This window comes from Salmo salar, chromosome ssa02 (assembly GCF_905237065.1).
Source record: "Salmo salar chromosome ssa02, Ssal_v3.1, whole genome shotgun sequence".
NCBI lineage: Eukaryota > Metazoa > Chordata > Actinopteri > Salmoniformes > Salmonidae > Salmo > Salmo salar.
This window is the reverse complement of record NC_059443.1, coordinates 66,150,812-66,169,275: the sequence shown is the minus strand read 5'-3', so window position 1 is coordinate 66,169,275 and position 18,464 is coordinate 66,150,812. Positions and strand designations below refer to the sequence as shown.

Below are 18,464 nucleotides of genomic sequence, written 5' to 3'. Positions count from 1 at the left end.
CCCCAATGTGTGACGTTTCTCACAAAACGGAAGTGACGTTTTTGTGTATGCACTGTTGTCGATTTTGTTCTGCTAGCTAACGCTTTGGAAAACAGTAAGGAACACGCTACTTTGTGATATCTCAATTGTTTTTGTTCGAAAACAGTTATGTTTCGGTTACAATTCGTGTTAATTATGGGCACACATGTCCTGTTACATTCCTAAAACGTTTGTTTGGCTTATTATTCAAGATGGTAGCGTGAGCTAGTTAGCTATGCTAGCAGTTGTGCTTGCAAATAAGCTATCTTATTTCGAACGTCTAAGTTAGATGGCTAACTTCAAGGTGTGCAAACATTTGTAAACCCAAAAACGAAGATATGACCCTGTGTTTTCTCCCCTAGGTGACAAAGGCTATCTTCTAGTGCGCTGTACAAGCTAACAACATGGTAAGTCGCCAGGCTACATCAAAATGTGTTCAACACACTAGTAGCTAACATTAGTGTCCTTGTAAAATTAGCTCTGTTAGTATTTGTCCACCACTGGTGGCACCAGGTTTCCTCAGTGAGGAAGCCCCACTGGAGCGGCAGGTAGCCTTGCGGTTAAGAGCGTTGGGCCAGCAACCGAAAGGTCGCTGTTTCAAATCCCCGAGCCGGCAAGGTGGAAATATCTGCCGTTCTGCCCTTGAGCAAGGCAGTTAACCCCCAACAACAACTGCTCACCAGGCGCCGTGACGAGGATGTCGATTTAAAGGCAGCACCTATCTGATTCAGAAAGGTTGGGTTAAATGCGGGAGTTGTACAATGACTAGTTATTCCCCCTTCCCCTTATCTATGTAGAGAAAAGCTGGTGCCACCAGTGGTGGACAAAAGAGCACATTTTCCAAAGACACTGTTAGCTACTAGTGTGTTGAATACTGGCTTTCCCTTATCCATGTAAGAAAACCGAATATGTTACTATAACATAACAATGTTCACACTTTCCTCTTTTTCCATGTCTCCTTTCTCAGGGTGAGAGGAAAGGACAAAACCATTACTACCCTCCGGACTTCGACCCACAGAAGGTAAATATGACTACTGACTATCATCACATATAATAATAGATGCGCGATAGGTTAATGGAGTTAAGAAATCATTCTACACGTGACCCTCTTTTAACCTGTTCTCACTCTGACTCTTTTCTCACTTTCTTTCCCCTCCCCCACTTCCATTTCTCCCCCACTTCCATTTCTCCCCCCTCCCTCTCTCTAGCATGGCTCCCTCAATGGTTACCATGGAACCCATGCTCTACGTGAGAGGGCCAGGAAACTGTCCCAGGGTATCCTCATCATCCGGTCAGTAACACAAACGCACACATCAAATTCAATAGTTTGATGGGTTATAGGAAACTGACTCTTGTCTATGTATTTACACAGGTTTGAGATGCCCTATAATATCTGGTGTGATGGCTGCAAGAATCACATCGGCATGGGTAAGCTTCGTCTCTCTCTCTTCCATTCTCAGTTTTCCAACAAGTTGCTATACGTTTTCCTTTTTCAGAAACATAATTAATTCCAACCATTTCTTATCATACCTTTGTGTCACTCAGGTGTACGTTATAACGCTGAGAAGAAGAAAGTGGGGAACTACTACACCACGCCAATCTACAGGTAAGACCAGACACATCACACACACACACACACACACACACACACACACACACACACACACACACACACACTGAAGGCCAATACATACATCTGTGTGTGTTTACCTGTGTGCTCCTCTTCAGGTTCCGGATGAAGTGTCACCTGTGTGTGAACTACATTGAGATGCAGACAGACCCGGCCACCTGTGATTACGTCATCGTGTGCGGTGCGCAGCGGAAGGAGGAGAGATGGGACATGGCTGACAATGAACAGATCCTCACTACAGGTAACTCATTTCTCCTCGTTGACCTTACATTCTGTTAGGTGTGTGTGTGAGAGGAAGGATGGGATATGGCCGTCAACGAACATCCTCATCCCTGTCAACTAATGACATTTGACCTCTCAGCGACATTTTAGTGACCTCTTATTCTTTAATACGTCAAACCCCAAAACAGAATGGACTCCAATTCTCTTCCAACAATGGCACTATTGATATCAGTTCATTTATTCCTCCATTCCTGTGTCTTGTCTTTCTTAGGCCTCATTGTCTTCCCTTTATCTCTCTCATGTGCTCTCTTCTTTTCTCACCTACCCCACGTATTTCCCTCTCCCCCCCCCTTTCCCATCCCTGCTCCCTCTGGTTGTCTCCCCAGAGCGTAGTGAGAAGGAGAAGTTAGAGACAGACCCCATGTATAAGCTGGACCATGGTGGTAAGGACAAGGAGAAACTGAGGAAGGCTCTTCCCTCTCTGTCTGAGCTACAGGATCACCAGGCTGGATGGAAGGACGACTTCATACTCAACAGCAAGCTCCGCAGGAAGTTCAGGGTAAATGCACTGCACTGTATTCAGATCATAACTGTTTATTTATTTTATTTAACCAGGTAGGCTAGATGAGAACAAGTTCTCATTTACAACTGCGACCTGGCCAAGATAAAGCAAAGCAGTGCGACATAAACAACACAGAGTTACACATGGAATAAACAACTGTACAGTGAATAACACAATAGAAAAAAAAGAAAGTCTATATACAGAGTGTGCAAATGGCGTGAGGAGGTAAGGCAATAAATGGGCCATAGTAGCGAAGTAATTACAATTTACAATGCACTCAAGAGGCCACATTTTGATTCTCTACCCTTCTCCTGAAGTGTACACTTGTTCACCTCCCTCTAGTTCACCCCATGCCTACACCAATCCAATGCTTTTACATTTACATTTTAGTCATTTAGCAGACGCTCTTATCCAGAGCGACTTACAGTAGTGAATGCATACATTTCATTTCATGCATATTTATTTATTTATTTATTTATTTATTATTATTTTTTTTTTGTACTGGCCCCCAGTGGGAATCGAACCCACAACCCTGGTGTTGCACACACCATGCTGGCGTTGCAAACACCATGCTCTACCAACTGAGCCACATTTGTGGGGAGTAGTGAACGAGTGCACACTTCAGGAGGAAAGGGAGAGGATTAGGATTCGCCCATGGAATTACTCGGACTCTTTGTCAAATAGTCTTTCCTTGATTCCTCGTATCCTATGTCCTTGCCTCCTTAAAACGCATTGGAGTAGTAGGTCAGTGTGGAGGGACCTTGGAGGTTTTTCCTCCAGTATGGATTAAAAGGCGGCGAGGATGTGAGAAGCCCCTTGTAAAAGAGATGTAGCTCAATGGGACTGGTGTAAATGGATAGCATGTACGTTGTGTGGATAGGTGTAGGTCTGTCTTTAGGGCTACTGCCTAACTGTTCATCTCCACTGATCTAATACACAGACTGAGAAGAAAGTGATGGAGGAGGAGGAGGAGAAAGACAACGCCGTGAGAAAGAGAACAAATCTGTCCATCCCTCTGCTGCCTGAGAAAGAGGAGGACAAGAAACTAGCAGCACTGCTCACCTACACAGCTCCTGACTGTAAGTGGGCATGTACACCACACACACACACACACACACACACAGAGAGAATAATAATGCGCTCTAAACCAGACTTTCTCAATCACACACTGTTCATACACACTATAACACAGGCAAGCACACACACAAACTCACACACACACACACACACACTACTTTTTCATTAAAGAACACCATGCCTCCTCCTGTCCTCATCCCCTTCCTCTAGCCTACGATGACAGGCAGAACTACAAGCGAAAGGAGATCTCTAGCCGCTCCTGGTTCAGTTCCCCCACTCTGCCACCAGGTAGCGCTGCAGGCAGCCTACTCCACAAGCTGGGCCTACAGGGGAAAGGTGCTGCTGTGGCCAAAGCACTGGGTCCCCAAGCCTCCTCCCCTAACCCACACAGTCTCATAAGGAGGTAGGTCAGGGAATGGGTAAATTAGAATTTCCCCATTAGCTGACGCCAACGACGACAGATAATCTTCTTTGGGCCCAACAGACAACTAAATAGACTTCAGTTTACATGAATGTTAGTGGATCTATCAACATCATAAAGTATGAATCAGTTTTCCCTTCTAGATCATAATGAATAAGATTACATGGACAGGAGGGACCTGACCCAAGATCAGTACTACTCTGAAATGCTTTGTGAAAACAGGCCCAGTAATGTTTATGTAACCTAAGCCACCTTTTTGTTGTGCTAACCTGTTGCAGTGGGTTCACCATATTTGCTACACAGTTGATTGATAGTGTGTGTGTGGTTATTCACAGGAGGACCGAGGGCTCTGGGAACAAACCAGAGGCCTGCGCTACAGTCACACGCAGGAAATCAGACCCAGGAACCAATGATCTAGGAAACAGTCTCTCGCCGGAGGGGAAGGAGTTACACGTTGCACAAACACAAAGGACTGGGGGGACAGATTTGGGAGTTGCACAGCCTGAGCAGGGACAGGAAATGGTTGAAACTCACATGAGATCTCTGGAGATGCAGATTCTTAACACCACCACAGAAGACAGAGGACGATCGAAAGGAGAGGATTGTGGGACAGTGCTGGAGGACCATGACAGTAGTCGCTCTGCGGTGTTGAGGACGTCACTGGTTGCAGACTACAGTGACTCCGACTCAGACCCCGGGGTGTTGGTTGAAGTTTCCCCTAGACGCTGATCTTGACTCAGTTTTGACTTTCCTCCACTAATGGTTAAGGTTGGGGGAGGGGAATCTGATCCTAGATCTGTACCTACGGTAAACATCACCCTGAAGCCAGACCTAGGAGTATGAGGATGGACTGTTGACTTTGTGTTAGAGAAACAAGACCTTTAGCCTGGTTGAAACAGACTGAATGCTGAGCTCAATATGCTTGGAAAGTGGAGATGTCATAGAACCCCTTGCAGTGTTTGCTAGCAAAAGAGATTTTGCGGTGGCTAATTAACAGTACATTTGTGAATTGTTTTGCCCCATAGTCAGCTAAAATTATAAGCTAGCCTGCTAAAATTGTTTAGTTAGCAATCGCTGCTACACTATTCTGCTAGGTACAGTAGCGCTTCTGTTTCAATAGAATGTATTCAAAATGACTAGGTTGTCTCCAGTTTGGCTTAAATTTTCCCATTGTGATGCGCATCCATGTGTACCCACTTTCTATGTGTATTTAAACAATGGTGAGCCCTGCATTCAGTCTGGTGTAAACAGGCTACAAGTCAGTTTGCTCTATGGCCAAAATGTGTGTGTGTGTGTGACTGAGACTGAAGGTACAGTATGTATTATCAACACAAAGTGTGTGACAACGGAATTTTTTCACCATACATAACCATGGACGAGAAGTTATTTTCCAGTTTTATTGATTTGTGTAGAAGTCGTGTATTATACAGATTGGAGTGATTATGCGAATGTCATTGAATACCGTTGTCCTCTGATATGCAGTGTATGTCCACACTGCTCTTGGAAATACATGTACATTTAATTTAATCTGATAAATATCCGGTCCTTTGCGGGTCTCGCTGTAAATCAATGTCGCTTTTGTATTTTCTTTATAGAAACTATAAGCCATGATCAAGATTACTTAGACAATAATGTGCAGCCATGGATCCCAGTAATGTATGATTCATATTGTAAATATCAAATGTTCTCTGTCTTTGCTACACACACACACACACACAGAGGAGGCATACTTTTTGGGTTATGTTACAGGATTACAAAAGCAACTGACCTCTTAGCATATGTGAAGGTTAGCTGCATTTGGTTAGCAACTGTATTCACCAATATTTTTTTTTTTTTTTTATTAATGGGTATTGCTTGAATATAGTCTGCCAAAATGGTACACTCTTTGGGGGCTGGGCTCTGGGGGGGGGGTTTGTCTCTGTGTGAAAGAGTTATGTCCCCAGTGTCATGAGAGTTTAGTTCCATACACTCTCAGAATGGCGGCGGGAACACTGCTCCACGTTTTGTTGCTTTGCGTTTTCTGTAGTTGTTGCGCCCAAATATTCAACAACCCACACCGAGACCGGTAAGTTTTCCTTTCTCATCTTTTCATTTTGCTGCCGTAGAGCGTACTAAGTTTTTGCTCTCTACTAAAAGCGCTATTTCTTAAACTTGACTGCTGACAGACACGATTTCTTGGGGTTCTATATTACACAGTGGGCTAATCAAAATACTAAAATATAGTTATTTTTTACTTGCTTCTGGGCTGTTTTAAACTACTCCCTGACTTATACATTTTTAACAGATGTATTTCTCAACTTTTTAGGACGCGACTGGGTTCATGGAGTCACCGCCGGTAGGGTCTATGATCTGTAAAATTCGAATTATTCATTCTAATTCAGCCCAAATCTAAATATTCACTATATTCCTAATTCACACGTAACTGCAATATGTTATCATAATGATCAATAATGTATTATTAGTAATATCAGTAAGAACAATTGCAATTCTCTGAAATGTATACAACACTCAATGTGCCCATTCAGATTTCAATATATGGACCAAGACATGTATTTTGGTCTTCATGAGTAAGTACAGAATCTTCTCTACCTTGTTGAACCTCCATGTCGCACTACCAAATGTTGGCATTAAAGGAAAAAACAATGCTTCATTTATTTACAGTGAAAGAAATCCAAAGCACCACACCAGTCTGGAACCAAGGTAGTGTTCCCAAATGTATCCAGATAAACACACAAGGCACCCCTTTCGGTTACTAAAATACTACTCTACTGTATGCATGTCAAAGTTTGCCAAATGGGTAAGATTTAAAAAATAAAAAAGTTATCTTCTCACTCTCTTCCTCTCCCTCCTTAATCCTCTCCCTGTTCTCCCTCTCATCCCTTCTCCTCTCTCTTGTCCCCCCTCCCTCGCCTCCTCTCTTCCCCCCCTCCCATCCCTCGCCCCAGGTTCATCCTCCTAGCCCCTAACATTCTGAGAATAGAGAGTGAGGAGTCTATCTATTTAGAGTCCCATGGCCTCGACAGCCCTGTCACCGTCACTATAACAGTCCATAACTACCCGGAGAAGAGGTACCAGCTCCTGCAGGACACTGTCACACTCGGCCCGGCGAACAGCTACCACACCCTCAAGAGCATAAAGGTGATTCAATTCAGCACACCCTCAAGACCATACAGGTGATTCCTTTAGATTCAGTTCAATTCACTACACCCTCAAGACCATACAGGTGATTCCTTTAGATTCAGTTCAATTCACCACACCCTCAAGACCATACAGGTGATTCCTTTAGATTCAGTTCAATTCACCACACCCTCAAGACCATACAGGTTATTCCTTTAGATTCAGTTCAATTCACTACACCCTCAAGACCATACAGGTGATTCCTTTAGATTCAGTTCAATTCACTACACCCTCAAGACCATACAGGTGATTCCTTTAGATTCAGTTCAATTCACTACACCCTCAAGACCATACAGGTGATTCCTTTAGATTCAGTTCAATTCACTACACCCTCAAGACCATACAGGTGATTCCTTTAGATTCAGTTCAATTCAGCACACCCTCAAGACCATACAGGTGATTCCTTTAGATTCAGTTCAATTCACTACACCCTCAAGACCATACAGGTGATTCCTTTAGATTCAGTTCAATTCACCACACCCTCAAGACCATACAGGTGATTCCTTTAGATTCAGTTCAATTCACCACACCCTCAAGACCATACAGGTGATTCCTTTAGATTCAGTTCAATTCACCACACCCTCAAGACCATACAGGTGATTCCTTTAGATTCAGTTCAATTCACCACACCCTCAAGACCATACAGGTGATTCCTTTAGATTCAGTTCAATTCAGCACACCCTCAAGACCATACAGGTGATTCCATTAGATTCAGTTCAATTCACCACACCCTCAAGAGTAGACCATACAGGTGATTAAGACTTGTTATGAGTATGTATGTCCCCCTTATAATGCCTTATTATACTGTCTTAATGATCCAGAATAAATAACTGCCATTTTGACTGAACCTCCAAGACATTATAAAGGCTAATATCTGCTTATAAAATCCTTCCCCTCCCAGCTCCCTTCAGAGCATCTGGACAAGGGGAATGAGGAGTCCTCCAGGAACCAGTATGTGTATGTGAAAGCAGAGTTTGGGGGCTACCACGTAGCTGAACAGGTGGTCATGGTCTCCTTCCACTCTGGATACATCTTCATCCAGACAGACAAGCCCCTCTACAAACCTGGAGACACTGGTGAGGGGGATGAGGGAGAGAGAGGGAGGGAGAGAGAAAAATAAAGTGTTCTCAATGACATGTTAGGTTCATGTGAATGATGACAGGCGTCTCTCTCTTTGTCTGTCTGATCTCTCCCCTGCTCTCTCTCTCTCTCTCTCTCTGCAGTACTATGCAGGGCCTTTGTGTCTACACCTACTTTCCAGGCCTTCAACGGCTCCATCATCATTGAATTCCAGGTAGCTAAAAGATCATCACATGCCCGTTAGCCTACATGTCTTAAATTATATAAAGTAACACTTCATTATGTTTTAGAAATAAAGTATTGCATACGATTTAAGGTGTGTGTGTGTGTGTGTGTGTGTGTGTGTGTGTGTGTGTGTGTGTGTGTGTGTGTGTGTGTGTGTGTGTGTGTGTGTGTGTGTGTGTGTGTGTGTGTGTGTGTGTGTGTGTCAGAATTCAGACGGTGTCGTAGTGCAACAGATCTCCAGGACCAGAGCCAATAATGGAATCATTGCTGATACTCACGTTCTACCTGACATAGTCAAGTAAGTCAAGAACATCATGAAGTTTCTAGACTGGTATGAGGATTCTGGTTTTCAAATATGTAACACTTTGCTTTATAAATCATTATGCCGCCTGGTCATAATGCTCTATGAATGTAGTCATTATGAGTAGTTATAACTCATAAGCCATTATAAATGTGCTTGGAATACTGTATGAAGAGGATGTTCATACAAAGTGTTACCACTATCCTACTGCCATTTACTAATGCTAATACGTGTGTTTGTGTGTGTATGTCATAGTGAGGGAACGTGGAAGATCATTGCAAAATTTGACAACTGGCAACAGAACAAATTCAGTAGTGAGTTTGAGGTGAAGAAATACGGTAAGTGGAAGAGCTTTGTAAATATATATATGTGTGTGTGTGTGTGTGTGTGTGTGTGTGTGCACGTGCCTGTATGTCATTCAACGTGGTTCCCTCTCCATATTATTATCCATATTATTAATCGTTGAGCTAAAACCTGGGCAGAAGCTTGGGGAGCTAACACGATGCTCTGTTGCAGTGCTGCCTGCTTTCAATGTCACACTGACTCCCAAGAAACCCTTCCTCAGTCTGGATGATACTGAGCTGGTGGTGGAGATCACAGCCAGGTTAGTAACACTAATGTAAACCTACTGTATTGCTTATTAATGTGTTATGTATGGCTTATGAAACCCTTATGTAGGTACCCTTCAGACAAAGTGTTACTAATGCCGCGTTCATGACATTTCGGATACTCGGCACCTCAGAGTTAAAATGAACCTAAGTTATTTGCGGAGAGCTTCCTATTGGTTGATTCTGAGTGGGAAACTCGGGTATCATCGTTCTACAACGAGTAAGCAAGTCGGAAATGTCAATTTCCCGACAGGATGTGAAAGCGGCATTAACACTGTAATAATAGTTGTGATAATGGATAATTGTAAAAATAGCTCACCCATCATAGAACGACTGTTGACTTGAATGGAAATGTCCGTTCCAGTAATTCTAGCTCTATGGTCACACCTACCTGTATGGTGAAGGCCGTTCTAGTAATTGTATTTCCATGGTCACAGCTACCTGTGTGGTGAGGCCGTTCTAGTAATTGTATTTCTGTGGTCACAGATACCTGTATGGTGAAGATGTCCAGGGAACGGCCTACGTGATGTTTGGGGTGGAGGTGAACAAGGAGAAGAGGAGGTTACCGTCGGTCAAGCAGGTCACCAATGTGAGTACTGGTAGTGCACTACATTATGAAGTGCTAGACCCTTTCCACAACTTAAAGTCATACACACCTCACACATCAAAGGAAGATCAATTCAGCGTAAAGTGTAAACATACAACAACAACTGCCATTTTCCTTCCTTCATTTCAGCTGCAGCAAGGCACCGCTACATTGACCATGGCGGAGATCAGGAAGGCCTACCCCGACCTCAGATCCCTAGTTGGAAGCTCTATTTACGTCAAGGCCTCAGTGCTGACCAAATCAGGTAAGGTCAATAAAGTTTTATTGAGTTGAATTAAATTACAATGGACCTTCAAATGAAAAAGGTCAGATGCAGGCTATCCAAAACCTGATGACTCACGTTAGCTTCCCAAGCTAATGCCTAGGTTAGAACCCAGTCGATCAAACTATGGTAGGATTGATTTAAAACCTTGCTTGAGACGTAAAGACTTGTGGTAGCTCCCCAAGCTAATGCCTAAACTTTGACTCAGCGGGCTAACACAGTCTTGTATCTTTCTACTCCTCTACAGGCAGTGACCTGGTGGAGGCAGAGAAGTCTGGTATTAAGATAGTGGAGTCCCCTTACGTCCTCTCCTTCATAGACACACCAAAGTACTACAAGCCTGGTTTGCCCTTCGACATCATGGTAATCTCACAACATCAATGCCTGATAGACAGAAAGGATCAACCTTATTTGAATGAATTATAAGTCGTTGGAGATAAGAGCCATAGAGATGCAATATAATAATATCATTCTGAGATAAGAGAATCTGGTTCAGATCCAGGGATAAAGTGTTTATATCTCTAACAGGTTCCTCTAACTAGCCTCGTTCTACCATCCTCATCTCACAAGCTTACATTCTGTTAAAAGAAACGAGAGCGCAGTGGTCAGGATGGTGGATCAGGTTACCTTCTAACGGGTTCTAACGCTGTTCTTCAGATCCAGGTGGGTTTCCAGGATGGTTCCCCGGCTCATAACGTCCCGGTCCAGGTGAGCCTCCTGGCCAACCCAATCACCAGCCACCGTGGCACCATCAGGGCCGCCATCAACATGCCTGCTGAGCTAGGCCCTCAGATCATCACTGTGAGTACCGCTAACAGGGCTTATAACCAGCTATAACCTGTTATAACCTGCTATAACCACCCTCACTAGAGCTAATGGTGCTTATAACCAGCTATAAGTGCTTATAACCAGTTATAATAACATGCTTACTGAGATACACCCGCAGACCATCACTGTAAGTACCCCTAACAGGGCTTATAACCAGCTATAACCCGCTATAACCTTCTATAATCACACTCAGTAGAGCTAATGGTGCTTATAATCAAGTATAACCAGCTATATCCACCCTCAGTAATGCCCTAAGCAGTTATAACAACTATCAGTTCTTAGTGTCTGTTTCTGTGTACCTGTGTGTGTGGCCATATATGTGTGTACGTGTGTGTATCTGTGTATGGCTGTGCGAGCATGTGTGTGTGTCTTTGTTTTCATGTGTGTGTCTGTAAATCCTAAACACACAGGCTGAGACCAAACAGACGGGCCTACAGCCAGAGCAGCAGGCCAAACAGCAGATGACCCTTCACCCCTACACACCCTTTGACCGGCAGAGACAGAACTACCTGTATATCTCCACTGGGACCACCACAGTCTCTCTGGGGCAGAGCCTTGGCCTCAGTCTACACATCAACACTGCCGACAAGGCCCACAGAAAACTTGTCACTCACCTGACATACCTGGTGAGTGGATATAGTAGAATGGAGTAGCATACAACAGAATTGAACAGCTGGTGAGTGGATAAAGTAGAATGGAGTAGCATACAACTGAATTGAACAGCTGGTGAGTGGATATAGTAGAATGGAGTAGCATACAACAGAATTGAACAGCTGGTGAGTGGATAAAGTAGAATGGAGTAGCATACAACTGAATTGAACAGCTGGTGAGTGGATATAGTAGAATGGAGTAGCATACAACTGAATTGAACAGCTGGTGAGTGGATATAGTAGAATGGAGTAGCATACAACTGAATTGAACAGCTGGTGAGTGGATATAGTAGAATGGAGTAGCATACAATTGAATTGAACAGCTGGTGAGTGGATATAGTAGAATGGAGTAGCATACAACTGAATTGAACAGCTGGTGAGTGGATATTGTAGAATGGAGTAGCATACAACTGAATTGAACAGCTGGTGAGTGGATATAGTAGAATGGAGTAGCATACAACTGAATTGAACAGCTGGTGAGTGGATATAGTAGAATGGAGTAGCATACAACTGAATTGAACAGCTGATGAGTGGATATAGTAGAATGGAGTAGCATACAATTGAATTGAACAGCTGATGAGTGCAAACTGAAATGGTCCAGATTTTTTACAATCCAAAATCAAGTGTTTTCGAGATACCCCTGTATATTTATATTTATATTTTCTACCATTTGGTGGTACAGTATATAGCTTACACATTTACACAGTTGTAGCTCTGTCTTCATAATGTACCTTTGTCTGTCACCAAAATAAATATTTTGTGAAAAAAATGAAGTGTGTCTGAAACTCCTACAGGTGTTGAACAAGGGCAAAATCATCGTTGCCAAGAGACTAGAGGTCGGAGGTCAGGACGTGACCAACGTTCTGTTGACCGTTAGCACGGAGATGATGCCCTCATTTCGCGTTGTGGCATTCTACATGCTGCCGTGGGCGGGGATTTCAGAGGTGGTGGCTGATTCTGTGTGGGTGGATGTGGAGGATGCCTGTGTTGGGTCGGTGAGTGGACTGGACAACCCAGGATATGTTTAATGTTCAAATACAACCTTAATTTCTTCCTTGATACCTTCCCTCCTGCTTTGACATAATCACTGATTAGTGTTGATTGTACAGACGAAAGCAAACTGTCATGTTTGGACAAAGTCATATTTTCTTTGTCCTCTCTCCTATATCCTTCAGTACAGTTGGTTTGGAAGGACCTGATTGGTTACGTCATGGTGATGACAGACCTATGGCGTGTTAGATGAACTAATCCAAAACAACTCACCCTTCTCCCCCCAGCTGGCTCCAGGCCCCCAGAGTACAGTACTACCACCCAGGGAAAGGGTTCAACTACCAGCTTCTCATGTTCCACTATCTTTCCTCTCATTTCAATTCCATTTAAGGGCTTTATTGGCATGGGAAACATATGTTAACATTGCCAAAGCAAGTGAAGTAGATAACAAACAAAAGTGAAATTAACAATACAAATTAACAGTAAACATTACACTCACAGAAGATCCAAATGGAAAAAAGACATTTCAAATATCATTCTCGCTCTCACTCTCTCTCTCTTCAATTTCAATTCGCTTTATTGGCATGACATAACAATGTACATATTGCCAAAGCTTATTTTGGATATTTACAATATAAATACAAATGAGAATCAAAATTGTCAACAGGACAACAGTAACAACAATAACCAAGGGTCAAAATAACCATACATTGAACAATAACAATAAGCATACAGTAGAGGACATGTGCAGGTTGATTGGTCTGTCAGACACTGTCCCTCAACTTATGCCAGGCAGCAATGTAGTGCGCTGCCAACCCACAACTCTCTGCTTACCTCCCCCAACAGGACGGGTAGCCTACTCTCGTCAGAGAGGTCTTTGAAACCTTTAATAAGGGTTTCAAATTTGGGAACATGACACTCTCTAATTGTTTTATATTTTTGACATTTTGTCAGGAAATGCAGCTCCGTCTCAGGTTCTGCTGTGGTGCAGTGGTTGCACAGCCTTTCCTCTACAGGGAGACAGGTTTTCCTGTGTCGACCCTTCTCAATGGCAAGGCTGTGCTCACTGAGCCTGTACCCTGTCAAGGTTTTTCTAAGGTTTTGATCAGTAACCATGGTCAAATAGTTAGCCATGGTGTACTGTCGATTTAGGGCCAGATAGCACTGCATTTTGCTTTGTGTTTGTGCTTGTGTTTCCCAATAAGCAATGTAGTTTTGTTTTGACTGTGTTGTAATTTGGTTTATTTTGATTGATTGGATGTTCTGGTCCTGAGGCTTCACAAACCTGTTCTACTAACACACTGAACTCAGCCCCAGGACCACCTGGATGAGGGGACTCTTTTCTTTGCTCAGATCTTGGCATTGCAGGGCTTGGTAATGATATGAGAGGGGGTCACTGTATTTTAGATGTTTTCAAAACTTAATAGCTTTTTTGAGTTTTTATTTTTAGTGGATATTGGCCTAATTCTGCCCTGCATGCATTGTTTGTAGTTTTTCTCTGGACATGTAGGAGAATCTTACAGAACTCTGCATGCAGGGTTTCAGTGGGGTGTTTGTCCCATTTGATGAAATCTTGTTTTGCAAATGGACCCCACACCTCGCTGCCATAGAGTGCAATTGGTTCAATGACATATTCAATTAGTTTTAGCTAAATTTTAATAGGTATTTCAATTTGAATTTGCTTTTTAATGGCGTAGAATGCCCTGTGTGCTTTCTCTCTCAGTTCATTCACTGCATTATTAAGGTGTCCAGTTGACCTTATTTTTAAACCTCAGTAATTGTATTGTGTACAGTACTCTATATATTTTGTACCAATTGAGAACTTTGGTCTAATTCCCTGAGATCTGGATCTTCTCTGGAAAATCATTATTTTAGTCTTTTTGGGGTTTACTGCCAGGGCCCAGGTCTGGCAGTACTGCTCTAGCAGGTCCAGGCTCTGCTGTAGGCCATGTGCTGTGGGTGACAGCAGGCATAGGTCATCTGTGAAGAGTAGGCATTTAACTTCTGAATTGTGGAGACTAACACCAGTGGTTGAGGATTTTTCTAGAACAGTGGCCAATTCGTTAATGTAAATATTGAAGAGTGCAGGGCTCAGATTGCAACCCTGGCGAAGGCCCCGCTCCTGGTTGAAAAATTCAGTTCTTTTCTTACCAATTTTAATGCTGCACGTATTGCCAGTATACATTGATTTAATTATGTCATATGTTTTACCCCCTACACCACTTTCAATAACTTTGTAGAACAGTCTTGTATGCCAAATATAATCAAATGTTTTTTGGAAGTCGATAAAGCAAGCGTATATTTTGGTGGACATGTTTATCTATCAGGGTGTGTAGGGTGTAAATATGATCAGTTGTGCGATGTTTTGGGGTTATGAGTCCTTGATTCCAGATGGTAGGGAAGTAACCTACACTCAGGATCAAATTAAACAGTTTTAATATAGCCAATTGAAATTTTGCACTAGTGAGTTTCTCTCTCTCTCTCTCTCTCTCTCTCTCACTCACTCACTCACTCACTCACTCACTCACTCACTCACTCACTCACTCACCCCCCGCAGTTGAGTGTTGGTCCAGCTGGCTCCAGGCCCTTAGAGTACTACCACCCAGGGAGAGGGTTCAACTTCCAGGTGAGAGGAGACCCAGGAGCCATGGTCAGTCTGGTCGTGGTGGACAATGCTGTGTTCCTGCTCAACAGACAGAGGCTCACACAGAGGAAGGTGAGGGAGACTGTGTGGGTCTGTGGAAATCAATAGACAGACACAGAGAGGAGAGTAATGGGGTCAGTCGATCATCTGAAGTTACCATCTGGATAATACCTCTGACCCCTTTTCTCTGACAAATTTTTACATTTACATTTTAGTCATTTAGCAGACGCTCTTATCCAGAGCGACTTACAGTAGTGAATGCATACATTTCATTTCATTTTCATTTCATACATAAAAAAAAGAAAAATTCGTACTGGCCCCCCGTGGGAATCGAACCCACAACCCTGGCGTTGCAAACACCATGCTCTACCAACTGAGCTACAGGGAAGACTCTTCTCCTCTGACCCCTCTTCTCTGACTCCTCTCCTCTGACTCCTCTCCTCTGACTCCTCTCCTCTGACTCCTCCTCTCTGACCCCTCTCCTCTGACTCTTTTTTAACATTTTTTTTAAACATTTACGTCATTTAGCAGACGCTCTTATCGAGAACGACTTACAGTAGTGAATGCATACATTTCATACAAGTTCATACATTTCATACATTTTTTTTTCTGTACTGGCCCCCCGTGGGAATCGAACCCACAACCCTGGCGTTGCAAACACCATGTCTCCTCTGACTCCTCTCCTCTGACCCCTCTCCTCTGACTCCTCTGACCCCTCTCCTCTGACCCCTCTCCTCTGACTCCTCTGACCCCTCTCCTCTGACCCCTCTCCTCTGACTCCTCTCCTCTGACCCCTCTCCTCTGACTCCTCTGACCCCTCTCCTCTGACTCCTCTGACTCCTCTCCTCTGACCCCTCTCCTCTGACTCTTCTGACCCCTCTCCTCTGACCCCTCTCCTCTGACTCCTCTGACCCCTCTCCTCTGACCCCTCTTCTCTGACTCCTCTGACTCCTCTCCTCTGACTCCTCTTCTCTGACCCCTCTCCTCTGACTCCTCTGACCCCTATCCTGTGACCCCATCCTCTGACTCCTCTTCTCTGACCCCTCTCCTCTGACTCTTCTCCTCTGACCCCTCTCCTCTGACCCCTCTCCTCTGACTCCTTTTCCCTGACTCCTCTGACTCCTCTCCTCTGACTCCTCTGACCCCTCTCCTCTGACTCTTCTGACCCCTCTCCTCTGACTCCTCTCCTCTGACCCCTCTCCTCTGACTCCTCTCCTCTGACTCCTCTCCTCTGACCCCTCTCCTCTGACTCCTCTGACCCCTCTCCTCTGACCCCTCTCCTCTGACTCCTCTGACCCCACTCCTCTGACCCCTCTCCTCTGACCCCTCTCCTCTGACTCCTCTGACTCCTCTCTTCTGACTCCTCTGACTCCTCTCCTCTGACTCCTCTCCTCTGACTCCTCTCCTCTGACTCCTCTGACTCCTCTCCTCTGACTCCTCTGACTCTTCTCCTCTGACTCCTCCTCTGACCCCTCTCCTCTGACTCTTCTGACCCCTCTCTCTGACCCCTCTCCTCTGACCCCTCTCCTCTGACCCCTCTTCTCTGACTCCTCTCCTCTGACTCCTCTTCTCTGACCCCTCTCCTCTGACTCCTCTGACCCCTATCCTGTGACCCCATCCTCTGACTCCTCTTCTCTGACCCCTCTCCTCTGACTCCTCTGACCCCTATCCTGTGACCCCATCCTCTGACTCCTCTGACCCCTCTCCTCTGACCCCTCTCCTCTGACCTCTCTGACCCCTCTCCTCTGACCCCTCTCCTCTGACTCTTCTCCTCTGTCCCCTCTCCTCTGACCCCTCTCCTCTGACCCCTCTCCTCTGACTCTTCTGACCCCTCTCCTCTGACTCCTCTCCTCTGACCCCTCTCCTCTGACTCCTCTGACCCCTATCCTGTGACCCCATCCTCTGACTCCTCTGACCCCTCTCCTCTGACCCCTCTCCTCTGACCTCTCTGACCCCTCTCCTCTGACCCCTCTCCTCTGACCCCTCTCCTCTGACCCCCTCTCCTCTGACTCCTCTGACCCCTCTCCTCTGACTCCTCTGACTCCTCTCTTCTGACTCCTCTGACTCCTCTCCTCTGACTCCTCTCCTCTGACTCCTCTCCTCTGACCCCTCTCCTCTGACCCCTCTCCTCTGACCCCTCTCCTCTGACTCCTCTGACTCCTCTCCTCTGACTCCTCTCCTCTGACTCCTCTCCTCTGACTCCTCTCCTCTGACTCCTCTCCTCTGACCCCTCTCCTCTGACCCCTCTGACTCCTCTGACTCCTCTGACCCCTCTCCTCTGACTCCTCTGAATCCTCTGACCCCTCTCCTCTGACTCCTCTCCTCTGACTCTTCTCCTCTGACCCCTCTCCTCTGACTCTTCTCCTCTGACTCCTCTGACTCCTGTCCTCTGACTCCTCCTCTGACTCCTCTCCTCTGACCCCACTCCTCTGACTCCTCTCCTCTAACCCCCTCTCCTCTGACTCCTCTCCTCTGACTCCTCTCCTCTGACCCCTCTCCTCTGACTCCTCTGACTCCTCTCCTCTGACTCCTCTCCTCTGACCCCTCTCCTCTGACCCCTCTGACTCCTCTGACTCCTCTGACCCCTCTCCTCTGACTCCTCTGAATCCTCTGACCCCTCTCCTCTGACTCCTCTCCTCTGACTCTTCTCCTCTGACCCCTCTCCTCTGACTCTTCTCCTCTGACTCCTCTGACTCCTGTCCTCTGACTCCTCCTCTGACTCCTCTCCTCTGACCCCACTCCTCTGACTCCTCTCCTCTGACCCCACTCCTCTGACTCCTCTCCTCTGACCCCTCTCCTCTGACTCTTCTGACCCCTCTTTCTCTGACCCTTCTCCTCTGACTCCTATCCTGTGACCCCATCCTCTGACCCCTCTCCTCTGACCCCTCTCCTCTGACTCCTCTCCTCTGACTCCTCTTCTCTGACTCCTCTCCTCTGACCCCTCTCCTCTGACTCTTCTCCCCTGACCCCTCTCCTCTGACCCCTCTTCTCTGACCCTTCTCCTCTGACCCCTCTCCTCTGACTCCTCTGACCCCTATCCTGTGACCCCATACTCTGACCCCTCTCCTCTGACTCCTCGCCGCTGACTCCTTTTCTCTGACTCCTCTCCTCTGACTCCTCTCCTCTGACTCCTCTCCTCTGACCCCTCTTCTCTGACTCCTT

At 45.3% G+C, this 18,464-nt stretch overlaps 2 protein-coding genes across 3 annotated transcripts in view; both read left to right on the top strand.

Annotated features, from left to right (window-relative positions):
- The first annotated feature begins 14 nt into the window (after positions 1 to 14).
- LOC106590552 (probable splicing factor YJU2B) lies at positions 15 to 5,500 on the top strand. Its single transcript, XM_014181664.2, has 11 exons — positions 15 to 94; positions 381 to 425; positions 986 to 1,039; positions 1,227 to 1,309; positions 1,391 to 1,446; positions 1,564 to 1,624; positions 1,747 to 1,889; positions 2,257 to 2,429; positions 3,373 to 3,511; positions 3,720 to 3,912; positions 4,266 to 5,500. The coding sequence occupies exons 2-11, from the start codon at positions 423 to 425 to the stop codon at positions 4,657 to 4,659; spliced, it is 1,299 nt and encodes a 432-aa protein (XP_014037139.1). The 5' UTR covers positions 15 to 94; positions 381 to 422; the 3' UTR covers positions 4,660 to 5,500.
- Positions 5,501 to 5,837: 337 nt separating this feature from the next.
- The window catches only part of LOC106592053 (venom factor), a 32,454-nt gene continuing 19,827 nt past the window's right edge, over positions 5,838 to 18,464 (top strand). For both annotated transcript variants that reach the window (XM_045708185.1, XM_045708174.1), the window contains exons 1-17: positions 5,838 to 5,995; positions 6,236 to 6,265; positions 6,456 to 6,497; positions 6,592 to 6,630; positions 6,876 to 7,068; positions 8,009 to 8,183; positions 8,331 to 8,401; positions 8,619 to 8,710; positions 8,969 to 9,051; positions 9,230 to 9,317; positions 9,808 to 9,910; positions 10,058 to 10,172; positions 10,438 to 10,553; positions 10,848 to 10,991; positions 11,429 to 11,644; positions 12,463 to 12,663; positions 15,216 to 15,374. In XM_045708185.1, coding sequence (XP_045564141.1) covers positions 5,907 to 5,995; positions 6,236 to 6,265; positions 6,456 to 6,497; positions 6,592 to 6,630; positions 6,876 to 7,068; positions 8,009 to 8,183; positions 8,331 to 8,401; positions 8,619 to 8,710; positions 8,969 to 9,051; positions 9,230 to 9,317; positions 9,808 to 9,910; positions 10,058 to 10,172; positions 10,438 to 10,553; positions 10,848 to 10,991; positions 11,429 to 11,644; positions 12,463 to 12,663; positions 15,216 to 15,374 — 1,956 coding nt within the window. In that variant the 5' untranslated portion in view covers positions 5,838 to 5,906. The remainder of the gene's footprint in view (positions 5,996 to 6,235; positions 6,266 to 6,455; positions 6,498 to 6,591; positions 6,631 to 6,875; positions 7,069 to 8,008; positions 8,184 to 8,330; positions 8,402 to 8,618; positions 8,711 to 8,968; positions 9,052 to 9,229; positions 9,318 to 9,807; positions 9,911 to 10,057; positions 10,173 to 10,437; positions 10,554 to 10,847; positions 10,992 to 11,428; positions 11,645 to 12,462; positions 12,664 to 15,215; positions 15,375 to 18,464) is intronic.

Excerpts from the sequence above, each read along its gene's own strand:
- LOC106590552 (XM_014181664.2), top strand. Across the intron at positions 1,040-1,226 it reads CGGACTTCGACCCACAGAAG|CATGGCTCCCTCAATGGTTA; the intron begins GTAAATATGACT and ends CCCTCTCTCTAG. Across the intron at positions 1,625-1,746 it reads TACACCACGCCAATCTACAG|GTTCCGGATGAAGTGTCACC; the intron begins GTAAGACCAGAC and ends GCTCCTCTTCAG.